The sequence below is a fragment of the Thalassophryne amazonica genome, chromosome 13 (genome assembly GCF_902500255.1).
Source record: "Thalassophryne amazonica chromosome 13, fThaAma1.1, whole genome shotgun sequence".
Classification (NCBI taxonomy): Eukaryota; Metazoa; Chordata; class Actinopteri; order Batrachoidiformes; family Batrachoididae; genus Thalassophryne; species Thalassophryne amazonica.
This window is the reverse complement of record NC_047115.1, coordinates 68,879,139-68,898,349: the sequence shown is the minus strand read 5'-3', so window position 1 is coordinate 68,898,349 and position 19,211 is coordinate 68,879,139. Positions and strand designations below refer to the sequence as shown.

Below are 19,211 nucleotides of genomic sequence, written 5' to 3'. Positions count from 1 at the left end.
CATCCAACAACTACAGTCCATGTCAGTGATGTTTGCCTGTAAAGTCTGATTAAAACATGCAGCTTTATTTTCTGCTGTTGTGTTGAATTCTGGTAACATTTGCTTTGAATGTCAGAGCTATTTAATGTTCCAGTTAGTGTCTGAGTGGCAGTGTTTTGGGTCAGGACTATGGTCAGGGTAATCTGGTCAGGTACCTGAGGTAAATAAATGGTAAATGGCCTGTATTAATATTGCACTTTTCCATCAGATGCTCAAAGCGCTTTACAATTATGCCTCACATTCACCCATTCACACAAACAAACTCACACACTGATGTTAGGGTGCTGCCATGCAAGGCGTTCACTACACACCGGGAGCAACTGGGGTATTAAGGACCTTGCCCAAGGGTCCTTAGTGATTTTCCGGTCAGGCTGGGGAACACTTCACCACATGACCATCACCTCCGTCAAGGTGTCAATATGCATTCTGATGGGAGTGCAAAAAACCAAGAATAAGGAAGTTTTGATGATTGTGTGGTTCATACCCGCTCTTGACCCACTGTGTGTTGTGTGAGTCCATGTATACATCCGTGGCTGTAGTGTTCCCTCAGTCGCCCTGTGGAATGAGTGACCAGTGTTACCTCAAAGGTCATTTATTAATCTGGCAGCCAGTTCTGGGTCTGGCTGTACACACAGCTTTGGCATTTCTCCAAACTGCTCCATTTGTCTGTGTATACACAGACATCAACATCCTCTGAGGTCATTTGTTGAAGCTGTCTTGTATGACGGTGACAGACGTTTCCTGATCAACAATGGTTTGCATACAGCATCTCTTTTATCCTCTGTTTGAAGACTGTGTCTGACCAAATGTCAAATGGACCTCAGGGGGAGATCCTCCTTTCATCTACCACCTGACTAAACACGCCTCTGTATGTCAGTTGTGTTGCTCTGCCATCTGCTCTTTTTGTCACAGCTTTGAAGGTAGTTTGGTCATTGGCTCAAGTATTTCATTACAGTAGTTGAATTAAATGTTTTCATTATTGTATTTCACCTGAACATGTGATTATACGAGAGTACAATTACACTCTGAGAAGACAGGGCATTTGCTGAGAATCAGGTGGTTCTTCTAAGTATGTCCACTTTTTATCATTTTAAGAAAAATAGGTTAGAAATTTTGGCCAGTCACTTGTCAAACATGAAGAGAGGTGAGCCATATTTTTTGCAGGGGGTGATTGTGATGTGTCTATATTAGGGTAGTATAATATATGTCTATAATACTATACGAATCTAATACTAATACTAATATACTAAACTAATCAAAACCTAATCTAATCGAAACCTAATCTAAATCAAATCTACTAATCTAATCTAATCTACATATGAAAATTAATACTAATCTCATCTAATACTAATACTATACTATACTAATCTGCTATATAATATATATCTATATTATAGTAGCCAAGTGGCCTCTGTGTGTGTGCATACGTGTGTGTTTGGCTTCGATCACGGACAAACTAAGGAGAGCTGATTTTGCCGTTTGGTATGATTATGTATTTTTGGCCAAGGATGAACACTGCGAAAGTGGAAAGTTGATAAGACTAATATTTTTGGAGAAATTCATGATATTAGCTAACAACAGTGAACAATGGATGTTGTTCTGGAGTGCGCCATGGGAGTTCAGGGTTTGGGGGTTTTAAATGCTAGCTAAATGTTATTGTGGTTCATGCTAGTTTAATAATGTTGTTAGTGTTATTGATTTATTGTGTTTCTGTCATTCACTTGGTTTGGTCAGTTAAGTGTCATGTTGCCGTTACTAAGAATCAGAATCAGGATAGCCTTTATTCACCAAGTATCTTCAATAATACAAGGAATTTGACTCTGGTTTGAGCTGTACTAAGATGCTGTAATGCAGTTTTTTTTTTTATCTATTATGCAATTGTTTTTATGCATGGGTAAAATGTATCAAATGTGCTGGATGTGTTTGTGCAGCAGGCCCCTTTGTTCATGACAAATTTCTCCCAAGGGAGACTAATAAAGACACTTTGTCTTTGACTTTGTACTCTCTCTGTACAAGCATGTATGAACATATACTAAATAATCCACAGTAAAAATGTGCAAATAAATGTTCAAATAAAATAAAATGTGCAGGAAAAAATGTGTGCAAAGGAGAAACAAACAAATTAAATTTTTACTTGAGGTAGGTATGTGAATTAGTGAGTTTTCTGGCAGGTTAAATTGTCCATCAGTGTGATGGCCTGTGGAAAGAAACTGTTCATGAAAAAGTGTAGTGTGTTTGATGTCTGTCTCAACCGTCTCCATTTGTGGGTTTGTGAAAATAAAAGCACCTGCTTGTGGCAGAATGTAGAAAAGACAAAACGCTCTGCATGCATGCTTGTGTGCGTGTGTATAGCTTTGATCACGGACAAATTGAGGAAAGCTGACATTTGCCGTTTGGTATGCTTATGCATTTTTGGTCAAGGATGAATGCAGCGAAAATGGAATGTTGGTAGGACTACTGTTGCTGGAGAAACTGCAGATGTTTTCTAGCAACACTGAACAATGGACGTTGATAATTACATTCTGGACCCACACTCCATTCCATCAGGGGGCGGTAAATCATCTATCAAAAGCGTGCAAGCCTGATTTTATTTAGTAAGTTCAATGTAAATATATAACATAATTCTAAATATGTTAAAAATACATGGATGACACAAGAAAGTTAAAACACTTATTTCCATTGTGGTCCATTAAAAAATCAAATGACAAAAATGAAGTAATAAAATAAAATAATAAAACTGATGATAATAATAATAATGATGATAATGGTGTGTATATGATAACAAGAACCTAAACCATTTATAAATCCATTAAGACAGTAAATTAACATTCATAAATTAGGATTATTATTATTATTATTATTTAGTATATGTTCATACATGCTTGTACAGAGAGAGTACAAAGTCAAAGACAAAGTGTCTTTATTAGTCTCCCTAGGGAGACATTTGTCATGAACAAAGGGGCCTGCTGCACAAACACATCCAGCACATTTGATACATTTTACCCATGCATAAAAACCATTACATAATAGATACAAATGCATGGTCAACCAAATCGGAAAAAAACAAAACTGCATTACAGCATCTTAGTACAGCTCAAACCAGAGTCAAATTCCTTGTATTATTTAAGATACTTGGTGAATAAAGGCTATCCTGATTCTGATTCTTAGTAACGGCAACATGACATTTAACTGACCAAACCAATTGAATGACAGAAACACAATAAATCAATAACACTAACAACATTATTAAACTAGCATGAACCACAATAACATTTAGCTAGCATTTAAAACCCCCAAACCCTGAACTCCCATGGCGCACTCCAGCACAACATCCATTGTTCTCTGTTGTTAGCTAATATCATGAATTTCTCCAAAAATATTAGTGATGGTCTAGTGGCTAAGGTGTTGGGCTTGAGTCCAGAAGATCATGGGTTCAAATCCCCACCTGACTGGAAAATCACTAAGGGCCCTTGGGCAAGGCCTTTAATCCCCTATTGCTCCCGGTGTGTAGTGAGCGCCTTGTATGGCAGCACCCTGACATCGGGGTGAATGTGAGGCATAATTGTAAAGCGCTTTGAGCGTCTGATTCAGATGGAAAAGCGCTATATAAATGCAGTTCATTTACCATTTATATAATTAACAGGAAATAAGAGTTGAGTTCATCTTCTAAAAACTGTTGACTTCTAAGGTTCTGAAAACATTCTGGACTGACACACCATTCCAACTTATTATAGAAACTTTGCATAAATTGTTCCCACCCTAAAAAAAATGTCAGCTACTTATTTTATAAACGGTACCCAATCTAGAGCCTGTGGATCCCCATGGGCAACGTGCTAGTTATGATTTTAATCTTTATTCAGTCAGAGATCTTGGTATCAAAATATGTAGACAGAGCTTCTTTAGATTTTGAACGTGAGGTAGTTATTGCTGCCATTGTTCTTAATGAAATTTAACATTCACATGCTTTTCAACATTTCATCAGATGTCTCTGGTGCCCTTCTAGATTGAACAACTGTTCTTTTTGGGGACATCAAAATGCTTATATTGTCATTAAGAAACGGATGGTGTGGAACACCACACAGAGAGATCAGCCTGCAGTCATACCGACACAATATGAACAAAAGGAGAAAAAATAAGGGCTGTTTATTTTGGGGGGGGGGGGGTTGAAGGTCAGGATTATTTCAAAGTTGAATTTATATTCCACTGCTGACAGCGATGTGAGGGCATCAGTGCAGACTGTATCTTAAGTCTTTTACGATTGCATGCAGTGTGTCTTTACAAATGTGCCATTTTGGGAAAAGATCAGTCAGATGTTTATCTAACATACAAGATTATTAATATCGTTCAAATCCCCTGTGGTTGGTGTAATGTTGTGTCTTTCACTCTTGAATTTACGCCTATTTAAAAAATGTTTCTGTAAAGTGTTAAGACAACAGTTCATTAGCTTTCACTGAAGGCAGCAGTGCTTCCTGCATCTCCTTTTTTCCTGACTGAAAGGTTCAAAGTGTTTTATTGTTGAGGATGCTTCATTCACTTCTGAAGTCATATGTAATGCACTTGAGCTCAGTCATCTACACCCCAGTCACCTGTGTTCCTGCCCCTGTGGTCTGCTTCTCAACAGCATTTGCCAGGGAAAACACATCAATATGCAGTACTGCATGTGTCTGTAACTGCTGTTGTGGATTACTTATGATGCTGGCTGCTGATTCACTGTTTACCAGTGGCAGAGGCAAACAGGCAGCAAAAAGGCTTTGGGGACTGCGAGTATCTCTTTATTCACATCTCCCTTTACTCTATATTCTTCTCGCCCACTTGAAATTCACCCTTTTAATTTGGGCTGGTGCCTGGCTTGAGCGCGCCGCAGGGAGGACATGGCATAAAAAGTATGCTGCCGCAAATCGCCCTTGTCATTCTACGAATGTTTGACAATTTCAGTGTCGACCCTAAATGACAGAAGTCTCTCCAGTTAGGTATATTCCTTGATGTCTCTGTAAATGAGCCTTCTTCACTTTCTCAGATCGATGTTCTTCCATTTCCAGACGTGTGATAGAAACATCAGCTTCCCCACTCGCTCACACAGTGACATTAGTGCTGGGGAGCTGGCGGGTTTCAGTCTGGTTAATGTCTGGTCCAGCTGATTTGGACATAAAGCTTCTCATATTCGAAGAGGCTTTACATGGAGTGACCACAGACTATTCAAGGTCAAGTGTAAAGAGCTGCAGCTTCTGAGGACTTTTGACTCCTGATGTTGAGCAGACAGATGAACACAAAGTGCAGTTTGCAAATGCAGTACCAACCAGTTCCTGTTTCCACATTATGTGACAGGGCCCACACAAGTCTGCATACCAGTACTATTTAAATCACAGGTACTTTGAAATTCTGAAAGTTATCTTTAATTGTAATGCTGAGTTTACATATAGGCAAGACGCGTTACGAATGTCATTTTTGCGTCATTCTTGGCACATTCCTGACATTCTTAACGTGGCTTAGCGCATCTGAATAGGCTTCTTTCTAGTGTGTTTTGGTGCGTGATTTTTGTGGATCATGTTTTTGGCTGTCAAAAAAATCTTCCACGAATGTCACACACCACCCTCATTTCGCCTCATGTTGTGGAGGTCACAACTGAGCATGTTGATCCATCTTGATTAGTGGTGATCCTTAATAGAGCGTGACAGTGTTCTTGTCTGACATGCGTGCAATTAAATCCTGCTGCACCACATTCAGTTTCATTGCTGCAGTATGCTGAAGAAGGACAGTGACGCCAAGTTGGCTAAAAGTTTCGTTCCAATGCTCCTCAGCACGCTCCTGCAGGTGTTCCACCTGCTGCATGTGCCTGATGTGTGGGAAAACGCGCGAGACGAGAGCTGCGTGGAGCCACATATCTGGCTCTCTCCGTCTCCTCCTCTCTGCGCCACTCCATGGCACAGAGCCCAACTAAGCACGCAGTCACAAAGGCCTTCTGGCTTTTGAGGAGCAAACTGGAGCGATCTGAATTGTTCAGCAACTGACGGTTGGATGAATATGGGGGTGTGTGTGGAGACAATTTGCCTCATTCACAACGTGACAGAACTTAACAATGCGCTGTTAACATATTCTTGACCGTGCGTAATGGTTCCTGATAATTCTCCAGCAACACGTGCCATTAATCGTAACATGTGGTAACAGGTTGCAGCAGTTTCTGAGGACACCTGACGCCTCTGCCCCGAATCATCACATTCATGATCAGCAGCAAAGAATGTATAATGCGTGGCATTCACTTGTCGTGGTTATGTGTAAAGGCAGCGTAAGCATTTCAGACCTTATGAAATAGATACCATTGGATGTCAGAGTTGATAGCTGATGTTGTAATGCATATCCTTTTTTGGCAGAGTTTCTGTTACCATGGGATATGAGTCATAAGAGGAATACATTATTGATTGTTAAAAAGAAAATATGCCAAAGAAACTTGTCTACATTTACGTTCAGGCCAAAGCTTTCTTTTCTCTGTTCGGACTGAACAGCTGATGTGATCTAAATGTGCCATACTTCATGTTGTGTGTTTGTAGGTGATCCACAAACATTTCTACTTGAAGCGAACAGAAATCATGTCACAGTGTGAGGAGTGGATTGCAGACATCCAGCAATACAGCAGCGATAAGAGGGTTGGCCGCACCATGTCCCATCATGCTGCTGCACTGAAGGTAAAAGCTTGATTTGGACGATGCAGAATAATTGAGCCAAATGGGGAAATTCTAAATGTAAATACTCTCTCCCTGTGTGTGTGCGTGCGTACACTGTAGTATGGAAGCTGTTGCCTGACAAACAGTACACGCAGTGAGTAAGCAAGAAAATGTTTTAAAAAAAATGCTTTTTAAAAATCCATTCTTGGACATTTTGGATCGATTCAGAATCGTAATAAATAAGAATCGCGATTCAGACGTGAATCGATTTTTTCCGACACCCCTAGTGTGTGTGTGTGTGTGGTGACGTTTACCCAAAGACTTTGGTAAACCCATTTCTAACACCAAACCAGTTCATCCATATGAATTGTGTATTTTCACAAAAGATTTTAACAATTTAAAAAACACACACATTTTATATTTGCAGTTTGAGAGCCAAATTATCTTTGAATAGTGTTTTCGACCAAAAAATTCTCACATTCAAAAAGCTGACTATTCTGAATATTTTCATATGAAAACACAGCTGTTATACGATATGAAAGTACCTTAAAGAGAGAATAACTTAAGATTCAGTCAAATAAAGAAAATACCATAATGGTTATAAGGGTAAATCATTTGGATAGGTGCAGAATATTCCAGAAATTCTTAGAATTATTTATTGTAAAGGTTTCTGAATTGCTAATTTGTGCATTTATGGTTAAACTAGTTCACCTGTGGCTCTACCTGTAGAACCAGTGTTTTAAAAGCATGGCAAGATCAAAATAACTTAACCAAGTCATTTGTAGAACAGTTGTATGTATGCACACTTGAGGATCCCCCTTTGGAGCCAAACTCCAAAAGAGTTAATTGATCAACTGCAAGATCTACATACTTGCTGAAAATATAACAATCTTCACACACTGAGATTTTGCATTGTTCAGTGACGAGACCCCAATTAACACCCTGAGATCTGGATTGAAAAGTCCAACAAAACCCTAAAATCACAATTGAGGAACTGACATCATTAGAGTTATCAAGTTGAAATATTTCATCACCATCCATTAAGAGAACATCACTATGGCCTGAAAAGCTTTCGTCCAAGGAGAATGATATTAATCCAAAGCTAGACAAAGATTCGCTGTTGATTCTGAGAACAAAGGTGTAAAGTTTTGTTTGGTCAACATGATCAGTAAATGAACCTTCTTGATGAAATATGTCAGTTTGCAAACTGGTCAGCCTCTGTATTGAAGAAGCCAGTGCATACATACATACATTTATTTATTCATTGTCGATACTGGTATAAGAGGAATTTTCCAAGCAAAAACATGCAACGTCATATGTTATTTTTCTACAACAGCGAACTTTCAGCCAATCAGAATCTCTGTAACTTTAATCTCACTGAAAGTACCCAGCTGTGGACATTTTTTGCCTCTGCAAGTTTGGTCTGTCAAGCTGCGTCTTTAAACATGGCTAAAATTAGAGCATGAGAGAACGAAGACTGTGTTAAAGACATCAATAGTGGTGTAAAAAAAAAAAAAAAAAGGTTTAAGTTGACATGTTTGGAGCGGGAGGCAGACGTGGACAAAGGCAAGACTCAGTGAATTTGTCCGCAAGGTTGAGCTCCGTGGTAAAGCCCCCTGCATACTATGTTCGGATTTCATCAACATAACCTTGGAAGAACACTGCAAGATGAAGAAACATGTCATCAAATTAATATTAAACGGACTAATTTGCGCGGGTCCAGAACGCAGAAGAGGCACAGCGAGCTCCAAAGACCACAGCACTTGTATCAGTCAGCGACAGAACATCCAGTGCTTAGGTGCGTGTCCAATAACTCTAGTCATACAATTAAAATGTGTTTACAATCACTGACATTTTTAAGTGTGGTGCAGTTACTGTGTACGCACTGAAGTGCAATTCAGTGCTGCAAAACTCGTGTTTGTATAGTGATTTTTGTCAAAATTTGTTTCTGTGTTCCGTTTATTTCTTCATATAAACCGCAAACTGAAATATGAACGAACTGAATATATATGTATTTTATGGCTTTATTTTGACACGAAACACACTTTTTCTGATAACGTGACCCGTGTGGAGAACAACAAAACAAACGAACCCTTCTTTTGTGGCATATAATGGCAGCCGGCCTGTATCAATTTTATTTTTATTTTTTACTTTGGTGACTTTCATAGACTGCGGTACATCTGGTGCACAGGATGTGTGCTTTTTAATGTTACTATGTTAAATGTGCCTGTGGGGTTTTCCTGCTGACTGACATAAGTAGTCGGGGTGCAAACTCACATGGTGTGATGTCAGAATTTATTATGGGGCAATAATTTGTAAGCATACATTTCACATGTAAATATTAATAAAGTCACTGTTTTATACCACAACTGTTGTTTTGATAGGTTTTAATCTCTTTAAATGATGTACACATACTTGCATGAAGTTTCAGTATATTTCAGAGCTCATTGCAAGTTAAGGAAAGATGAGAATAGTCTTGGCAAGTTCAGTGATATCTGTCCAGTGCTATGGCATTTGTAGTATGTAAATATGCCATAGCATGAGGCATGTATCACTGAAAGAAGGTCTACATAGACAGATTCTTTTATTTAAGTAAGACTTCCACATACCCCAACATACAAAAAAATATAAAATGGAAATTCTTGCAATTAGGTCTCTCTAGTGGCCCCGAAATGCCTCGATAATGCTCAAAACCTCTGGGCCCCCACCAGGGGCACTGCCCATGGATCCTTCTGGGGCCTACGGCAACCCCAGGCCCCCGCTGATTTTTCAGAGTTTTTCTTTGCCCATTCACATCCCTGTGTTTAGATTAAAAGAACAAAGTGGACTTGCTCAACTTTGCGCATCACGAATTCAAATCTAACTTTATTTGCCTTTTCTTACAAAAAGACTGCAGCAAATGTAATTATATAGATTGTAAACATTTTACATGCCATTAAGAGCAGCAAAAACTAACTGGACTTTAAGTCTTACTGTTTCTGTCTGGTAATGTGGTTATCCAACACTGAATAGAATAGAACAGAGCCTTTATTTTCATTGTACATATGCATACATACATACAACAAAATTTTTCTTCTGCATTTAATCCATTCTAATTACAGTTAGACACAATCCAACCACTAGGAACAGTGGGCCGGTGCAGTCCAGTGCCCAGGGGTCAGCTCCAGATGTACAGTGGGGCATAAAGTATTTGGTCAGTCCCTGATTGTGCAAGTTCTCCGACTTAGAAAATTGAGAGAGGTCTGTAATTTTCAACATAGGTACACTTCAACTATGAGAAAAAAAAATCCAGGAAATCAAATTGTAGGATTTTTAAATAATTTATTTGTAAATTATGGTGGAAAATAAGTATTTGGTCACCCACAAACAAGGAAGATTTCTGGCTGTCACAGACCTGTAACTTCTTCTTTGAGAAGCTCTTCTGTCCTCCACCTGTTACCTGTATTAATGGCACCTGTTTGAACTCGTTATATGTATAAAAGACACCTGCCCACAGCCTCAAACAGTCAGACTCCAAACTCAACCATGGCCAAGACGAAAGAGCTGTCAAAGGACACCAGGAAGAACATTGTAGACCTGCACCAGTCTGAGAAGAGTGAATCTACAATAGGCAAGCACATTTGTGTGAATAAATCAACTGTGGGAGCAATTGTAAGAAAATGGAAGACATACAAGACCATTGATAATCTCCCTCGATCTGGGGCTTCACGCAAGATCTCATCCCATGGGGTCAAAATGATCATGAGAATGGTGAGCAAAAATCCCAGAACTACACGGAGGGACGTGATGAATGACCTGCAGAGAGCTGGGACCAAAGTAACAAAGGCTACACACTACGCAGAGAGGGACTCAAATCCTGCAGTGCCAGGTGTGTCCCCCTGCTTAAGCCAATGCATGTCCAGGCCCATCTGAAGTTTGCCAGAGAGCATATGGATGATCCAGAAGAGGATTGGGAAAATATCATGTGGTCAGATGAAACCAAAATAGAACTTTTTAGTAGAAACTCAGCTAGTCATGTTTGGAGGAAGAAGAATGCTGAGTTGCATTCCAAGAACACCATACCTACTGTGAAGCATGGGGCTTGAAACATGTTTGGGGGTGTTTTTCTGCAAAGGGGACAGGACGACTGATCTGTGTTAAGGGAAGAATGAACAGGGCCATGTATCGTGAGATTTTAAGCCAGAATCTCCTTCCATCAGTGAGAGCATTGAAGATGCAATGTGGCTGGGTCTTCCAGTATGACAATGATCCCAAACACACCGCTTGGGCAATGAAGGAGTGGCTCTGTAAAAAGCATTTCAAGGTCCTGGACTGGCCAAACCAGTCTCCAGACCTCAACCCCATAGAAAATTTGTTGAGGGAGTTGAAAGTCCATGTTGCCCAGCGACAGCCCCAAAACATCACTGCTCTAGAGGAGATCTGCATGGAGGAATGGGCCAAAATACCAGCTACAGTGTGTGCAAACCTGGTGAAGACTTACAGGAAATGTTTGACCTCTGTCTTTGCCAACAGAGGATATGTTAGAAAGTATTGCGTTGAACTTTTGTTATTGACCAAATACTTATTTTCCACCATAATTTACAAATAAATACTTTAAAAATCCTACAATGTTATTTCCTGGATTTTTTTTTCTCATTTTGTCTCTCATAGTTGAAGTGTACCTATGATGAAAATTACTGACCTCTCTCATCTTTCTAAGTTGGGGCACTTGCACAATCAGGGGCTAACTAAATACTTTTTTACCCCACTGTAGAGACACTGCCTTGGTCATAGGCAGAGAAAGGAGCAGACCCTAAATATAAGGGCATTTTTGTTGTTGTTGCTTGCTTGTTTTGTTTTTTTTTTTATTATTATTGTGGGAAGAAACCAGAGTGCCCAGAAGAAACCCACGCAAACTCTACACAGAAAGGGCGGGAGGCCATCCCACAACCTTCTTCCTGTGAGGCACCAGCGCTGAACCACTACGCCACTGTTCCACCCATGACGTCTGCTCATGGATAAGCAAAGCTGATGTAGAGGGTACAGGGAGGAGCTCCATCATAATTTTATTTTTTTCACTTATATATTTTTTTAATATAATAAGATGCTAGAATGTCTTTATGATATAAAGACATTCCTCTTGGCAACCATTTAACTTTTCTGAAATGTTGCAATGCAAGTGATGACAGTTTTTGTTTTTTGTTTTGCAGTGAAATTGCAGGAACAAGTGAAAATTGCAAAACTGGTTGCAGTCATTATTATTATCTTCTTCATTTGGCTGCTCCCCTTAAGGGTCCCCACAGTAGATCAGTTGTTTACATCTCACCCTGTCCTCTGTACCTCCTCTGTCACACCAACCACCCGCATGTCCTCCCTCAACACATCTAGAAACTTCTTCTGCCTCCCTCTTCTCCTCCTGCCTTCTGGCTCCATCCTCAACATCCTTCTCCCTATATACCCTCCTCTCCCTCCTCTGCACATGTCCAAACCATCTCAATCTCTTCTCTCTCACTTTGTCTCCAAGCTGTTCCTCCTGAGCTGTCCCTCTGAAATGTTCATTCCTAATCCTGTCTATTTTTCTCACTCCCAAAAAGAATCTCAACATCTTCAGCTCTGCCACCTCCAGCTCTGCCTCCTGTCTTTTTGTTTGTACCACCGTCTCTAACCTGTACAGCATAGCTGGGCCAATACAATTTATAAAATGATGGCCCGCTTGGGCTGCGACAAATATTCACAAAATTCTATTTATTTACCATTTTTTCTGGTGGAAAAGTCGAGTCTCTTCACATCTCCGTGTCATCAAACTTCAGCAACTCTGCCATGTTTGTTGTTGTCTCGCACCATGCTCACTCAGAGTCTCGTGCACACTCCACTGAGGAAATCAGATTTCAGGTCACAGAAATGTATGTTGTCCATGCACAGCACATGCATTGAACAGGGTTATTCAAGAGAATATAGTTCATTGTAGCTTCCCTCACTTTTTTTTCTCCCCTCTCTCATCTCCACAATTCCTTATTAATATATCATATGTCAGAATCCATTAAAGTTCCACATCCAAAAAGTTGGTGGTGGTAATGCACCATATTGGTTTGAAAACCACCAATAAATTCAAAAGAAGGAGAAGAATAAGTGGAGTGTGTATTCTTTGTTTTCCATTACCGATCTTCAGCAAACTTCATGAACATGGTCACGGGCATTCAGTGTTGGTTTTCAGCCTTGCCGCTTATGTGTAGAAAGTTCTCCAGATTCTCTTAATCTTCTGATTATATTATGGACTGTAGATGATAGAATCCCTAAATTCCTTGCAATTGAACGTTGAGAAACATTGTTCTTAAACTGTTGGACCTTTTTTTTTTCCACACAGTTGTTCACAAAGTGGTGATCCTCACCCCATCTTTGCTTGTGAATGGCTGAGACTTTTGGGGATGCTCCTTTTATACCCAATCATGACAATCACAATTAGTGTCCTCAGTTCCCAAAGCTTATTGAGTGTTGTTAGAAGGAAAGGTGATGTAACACAGTGGTCAACAAACCACTGTTGCAGCTTTTTTGAAACGTGTTGCAGGCATCCATTTCAAAATGAACAAATATTTGCAGACTTCCCAACTCTCACTTCCACCCTTCCAGTTTTCCTCTTCTCCCACTGTCTCTTTACACATTTTCCTCCTCCTCTTCTTCTTTACCCAGCAGTAGCCCCATTTCTGCTGGCAGCCTGTTGGGCAACGGCACTGGTGGCGGTCATTGTTAACCCCGTCTTCGACCAAACCAGTATGACGGAAATTCAATTTGTATTCAGTCCTTCCTAACGCAACCCTACTCATTTATCCAGGCTTGGGGCCCACACTCAGAATGTACTGGCTGCACACCCCAATGTGGCTGAGATTTGACAAACTTTAACATGAATGCCCTACCACCTTCCACCCTCCTAATTTATTCATGCTTGTGACTAGCACTTTGAATCTACTGGCTGCGCACTCCATGTGGCTGAGTTATATTATAAAAATAAAGGGGAACTTATTCCAATGAGACATTTTATTTAAAGCTATTTTCTTTATCTCTATATAAGCACCATCATTTTTTGCTCCCTTAATATTGGCATTAGTATCGGTTGGCCTCTGCCAGTGCACATGCATTTGACTGGTGCAACCAGCTACAAAAAGGAAAACTTTTGCAGCCATGTTACTTGTGTATTACAGCTGAACCTCTATGAAACAAACACAAAATAAAGTTTTGTTTGTCTGATTAGGATTCTTGTTTAAGTGGAGACTATTATATTCTTTGACCACCACGTCACTTTTCTCTCACTCTGACTGAAATGTTCTCAGGCTGCAGCCAGGAGAAATGTGTAGCCAACCTCCCGCGATGAAGCTCAGCTCCGTGCGTTGCTGTGACAGTAATGACTGGCGGACTTTACATGGCGTTCATTTCATTCCGGTCCTTCTGCATTCGTTTTTGTTTCATCTGCCTTGTGAGCATTTTAATTAACTGCTACAGATTATGGAAATATGGCATTAATTGGCCAGCCACTCATTCCAAAGCACATTTAATAAAATTAAATAAAACTTGTGTCTGAATAACATGAACTTGCTCAGTTAATTTCTGTGTAGTTCACACAGGGTGCATCATGAGTGCTGTGGAAGTTTGGGGCAATCCAGGTCTCACGAAAGTGAGAGTGAAAACAAGGTTTTGAGAAGTAAATCCCAGTTTTTCTGTTGGGTTATGGTGGAGCTTCTGAAATCTTAGAGGGACTAGAACCTCAACAAGCTCCACTCCATGGAACTGTCCAATAATAAGTCAGATTCCTGCAGATAACAAGTCACTTAGACATGTAATCTCAGTGTTCTGTTGATTGTTTTTTGCTTTTTTTAATGTCGCTCTTGTATGTCTGATAACCAGTGAAATATCTTCAAGGTGCTGAGGACACTTGACAGTTTGTCTTTGAATTCCCCAGCCAGCCTCCTCCTGCAGTGCAAACTGTAGCTGATAACTCAGACCCGAGCACAATAGCAGCACCTCTACCCTCAGAGACTGCTTTTGTGTCTCTGTAAATAATAGAAATTTATGTCTGCTATAAATAATCCTGTTCCAGTCATGACAGCAGCCAGAAGTTTCAACACAGCCAGTTATTGTCTCACAAATTTGCAGGGCACGCAGAGATATAGAAGTGCTTAATTAGCTTCTGTTGATAAAAGCATGTTGTTGTTTTTTTGTATCCCTGTTTCTTTTCTGCATAGAATGTTTGTGCCAGCAGACAAGCTTTTTATTTATTCCCTCTGCATCTGAAGGCTGCTGACAGTTGGACTTCCTTGTCCATCAGCATTAATGCTGTCATTAATTAAAAAAAAAGACAATCAATCCACTCATATTTAAGCATCTTGAAATAATTAGAGATTAGGGCTGCAACTGATTTTTTTTTTTTTTACAAGCAATTAATTGATTGGTTGCTTTTTTTTCTATATATGTTCGGTTTTAGATCTATAAAATGTCAGAAATTGATGGAAAATGTCAGCATTTTCCAACACCCAAGATTATACTTTATAAAAGTGCTTTGTCCACCACCCAGATACTCAGTTTACGACCAGATGACAGTAAAGAAACTACAACAAGCTAGAGTAGTCACAATGAAGAAGCTTTATCTTTTCTTAAAAACTAATTAAGATAGTTTTGCAGAGTTGCAGCTCAAATCAAGGTGTCACAGAATTAAATTTTGGGTTTTTGTCTGTCTTATAAAGTTAAAAGTCAAAGTGCTCTTTGATAAACTATAAACAGGGCTGATGGACTGCATTCCTACAGTGCGGAGGTGGACATGGACATCTGCTCTTCCATGTGATGCAGACGTTCAGAATGCTTTTCCATGATGCTTCACATTTACATGCCCATGTCAGCTGTGCAAGGCACACACCTGCACGCCCGGACTAATTTGGAAATTAGGGACCTTACCCACCAGACCTCAGTGATTTTCTTGAGAGGGAATCAAACCAAGGATGCTCTTGTCACAAGCCCATTTGTAACCTCTAGATCATCACCTCCCCAGTCATTTATATTTTGTCATTTATATTGAAACATCTTTGGATTTTCTTTTCGGACCTGCAGTGTTGGACTCAATTCAGTCACTCCAATTAAAATGATACAGCTTGTGTAAAAAGTGGAGACTGTTTTCTCCAACAGTTGTCAAAATTGCATTTGACAGCTGGAACAATGTTGGAGCAGAACACGTTCTGATGGGTTACTGAATCTTGTGGAACACTGACTTAACATGCAAAGTATTTAGTGTTGTTAAACAAATCCTACTTGCCGACTAACGGGATGTTCGAGAAACATTTGATGATCATCACTTTGCAGCTAATTTGACCACTTGCAAACACTTGAAGTTCTTGAGTGTTTGTCGTATTCAAACCTTTTTGTGTGTGTTTCACCTATACAGAGACACACGGCTCAGCTCAGAGAGGAACTCCTGAAGCTGCCTTGCCCCGAGGGCCTAGATCCTGACAGCGATGAGTTCTCCGAGAAGAGCGCCGCCCTCATCCTGAAAGAGTTGCCCAATCAGGACCCAGAGAAGCCCGGCAGCAGTCATGAGGAACACTGTAGCGATGGCCAGCTATGAGTACCAGTCACCGTCACCCCCCCCCCCCCCAACCCGACTCAGCAGCTCCAGTTTTCCTTCCTCCTCATCATCGTGATTATTTCCTTATTGAAAGCAGACTTGATGGCTTCCCAGCACAAGCCAGCATTGTTTTTGTTTTTTTCATCTGGAAAAATCTAATAAAAAAAATTCCATGAGGAACCAAGGAAACGACCCCAAGGAAACATGATGAAACTGAGAAAACTCTGAACTATGCTTTGCCCTTGCTGAAAACAGTCAACAAAAACTTTTATTTACCTGTAAAAGAGTGTAAACATTTTGTGCTTTTTTCCAATTGTTAAATAACCACTGATTGGTATGTTATTAAACTTGTTTATGTATACACGATGGCAGAGGAAATTACAGATTATATAAGGGAAACTACCTTTAGAGAAGAATGTTTACTGAATGTTTTTCTTTGTTTTTCATGTTGACTGTTAGCGCGAGAACAGTTATAATTAAGGATATAGTGGTCATTCTTGATGGATACTATTTAAAAACAAAACAAAGATCCAACACACATAACCGAATCTGAGAGCAGCGCCCTGCGGTCATGCATAGACGAGTGCTTCAACCGATTTCTATACGATCATATACACTTAAGTAAAAGTGGACATCATTTAATACAATGTTTTCCCGTGTCCGGGTTGAAACATGATTAAAGCCGTGCTGTCAGGCTCTCAGTCACTGACAGCTGCAGACATGACGCCTTTTCTTTGCCTTGGTAAAAACATTGACTGTAGATCATAAGCGTGGTGGGACTGTCGGATACTTGTGAGAAATGTAGTTGAAGGTTTGTGCATGTGTGTTTTATGTGCGTGTGCAACAATCCCTTGAGATACAAAGCTGTGATGTGCCTTTGATCTACACCACACCACCAAAATGCTCTAAACAAGTATGTTTCTGGATTTATTTGCTCTTTCTACAAATGAATAATTCTGCTCCCTCTGACAAACTACTTTGGTTGCTTTTTTTTTTTTTTTTACATTTCTCCCCCAGTGAACAAAAATGCACTTTCTATTTTACTCACTCCTAGAACAGTCATATATTCCTTTTGCTAGGACATTAAAAATGGAGCTTGAAAATAGTGACCTGTACTAATGCTTTCTTTGTGTGACAGGAGCTTGCGCGCCGTACATATGACAGGTTTTCAAATACGTTCCCGTCATCCCTCAGATGTCGTTAACTCCAGCTATTGCTTCTTTTATCCAAGATGATATGAAGCGTTTCCTGGTATTCACTCTTTCTCTAAGTTAGACACTTGTTTGGAATTAATCACGTGATTTGCGCAGATTCACTTTTCACTTTTTTTTTTTTTTTTTTATAAAAAAATACTACAATGCGACTTGTGTCGTTTGCCTGTATTATGTTGATATATATTGGGTGTTGTTACATGCATGTTATTACAGGCAGAGTGGTGTTTACGTATTCACAGTTACACACAATATTTGCACGTGACAGGTGCAGTGAAACAATAATCACCAAGTACACGAGAGTGTAAATTTTCCATCACGTGACCCCAGGCTCGGACTGATAATCTGTGATTTTGGGCATTTGCCCAGTGGGCCGGCCCTTCCATATTTATAGAGATTATGGAAATATACAGTGTTCTCGAACCGCGCGCTGCTGTCAACACGAGGAAAGTCCGTGATCGGTGAAGCTACAGTATTTAATCGTGCAGCTGCAGAACCACTTCCTGAATTTGTGTCAAAATAAAAGTTCTGTAGTGTTTCATACACGGCGCAGTCTTATTCTAGGTTTCAGTTTTTCCGTTTGATCACACAACGGAGACTTACATCGAGCACAATGATTGACATGGCCAACAGCCAATGACAGTTGGAGAAGCATACAGGGTGGCCAATCAGATTGCAAGAAGAGCAGTCGGCCGCTCCCGCCCCTGTGAATGGACTGACTCCTCGGCGCCTGGACTTAATCTCCGCTCTCCTACTGATTACAAGGTTGGAATCGTTTCTTTTATCCTAATTAACTGTGCTTTACTTTTGTCTCTCTCACTCACTCACACACACACTTTGGAGACACAAAAACTTTTTTTTTCCACTTGTGTGCTGCTTTTGCTTCCGTTTTGTCAGACCCGGCGCCAGAAAAAAAAAATATTAAGTGGGCAATGAGTTTATCATCACCCCCCCCCCCCCAAAAAAAGTGCGGAGGAGACGTGCGCTCCTGGAAAGCTCGTGTATTTACGGTGCACCGTTGTGAGAGACTAAGAGTGAAGAGTGATGACTATTTTTAAAAATTATTATTTGAACGTATAGACGCTCGGTCAAGTGATCTCCTGCATTCCACAGAGCCGGTGTTGTGTCGAGATGAGGTGCGCCAAGTTTCGACACTCTGAGCTGTGACGTACCTTCGCATTGTCCAATAGGAACGACGCGTCGGGCCAAAACACGGAAGACTCATGGCAGAAACCACTGATCTGTACAAAATGGATTGGACCAATCCGATTGGTGCAGAAACCACTGATCTGTACAAAACATTAACGTGTGACAGGACTGCTCATTTATAGAGCAGTTTTCTGAAGAAAAATTGGAAATGTTTTTTTTGTTGTTACCTCAAAATTTCTGATTACTGTTAAAAAAAAGTTTACAACACTTGTAATTAAAATAGGTAAATAAATCAATAAATGGTTCTTTAGAAACCTTTCATCTGTATTAAAACCACCTGTTATTTCAGATTAGATAATTTCTTGTTTAACATAAGGAACCTCAGACATTTATTTTTAGACAAATAAAATAACATGGACACTTGTATATTTTTTGAAGTCTGGTAGATTATTTATATCTTATTTCAACCAGAAAAACAAACACTAAATAAATACAAATGTTTATTATAAATGCAAAAGGAAATAATTTAACAATGACTGCAGTGTGATTGTAAAGTAGGATTTCTGTGAC

The 19,211-nt window shown here is 39.9% G+C and overlaps 1 protein-coding gene across 1 annotated transcript in view; it reads left to right on the top strand.

Annotated features, from left to right (window-relative positions):
• The window catches only part of birc6 (baculoviral IAP repeat containing 6), a 346,340-nt gene extending 328,954 nt beyond the window's left edge, over window positions 1-17,386 (top strand). Inside the window, exons 72-73 of the mRNA XM_034184474.1 lie at window positions 6,585-6,719; window positions 16,102-17,386. Coding sequence (XP_034040365.1) covers window positions 6,585-6,719; window positions 16,102-16,281 — 315 coding nt within the window. The 3' untranslated portion in view covers window positions 16,282-17,386. The remainder of the gene's footprint in view (window positions 1-6,584; window positions 6,720-16,101) is intronic.
• Window positions 17,387-19,211: the final 1,825 nt, after the last annotated feature.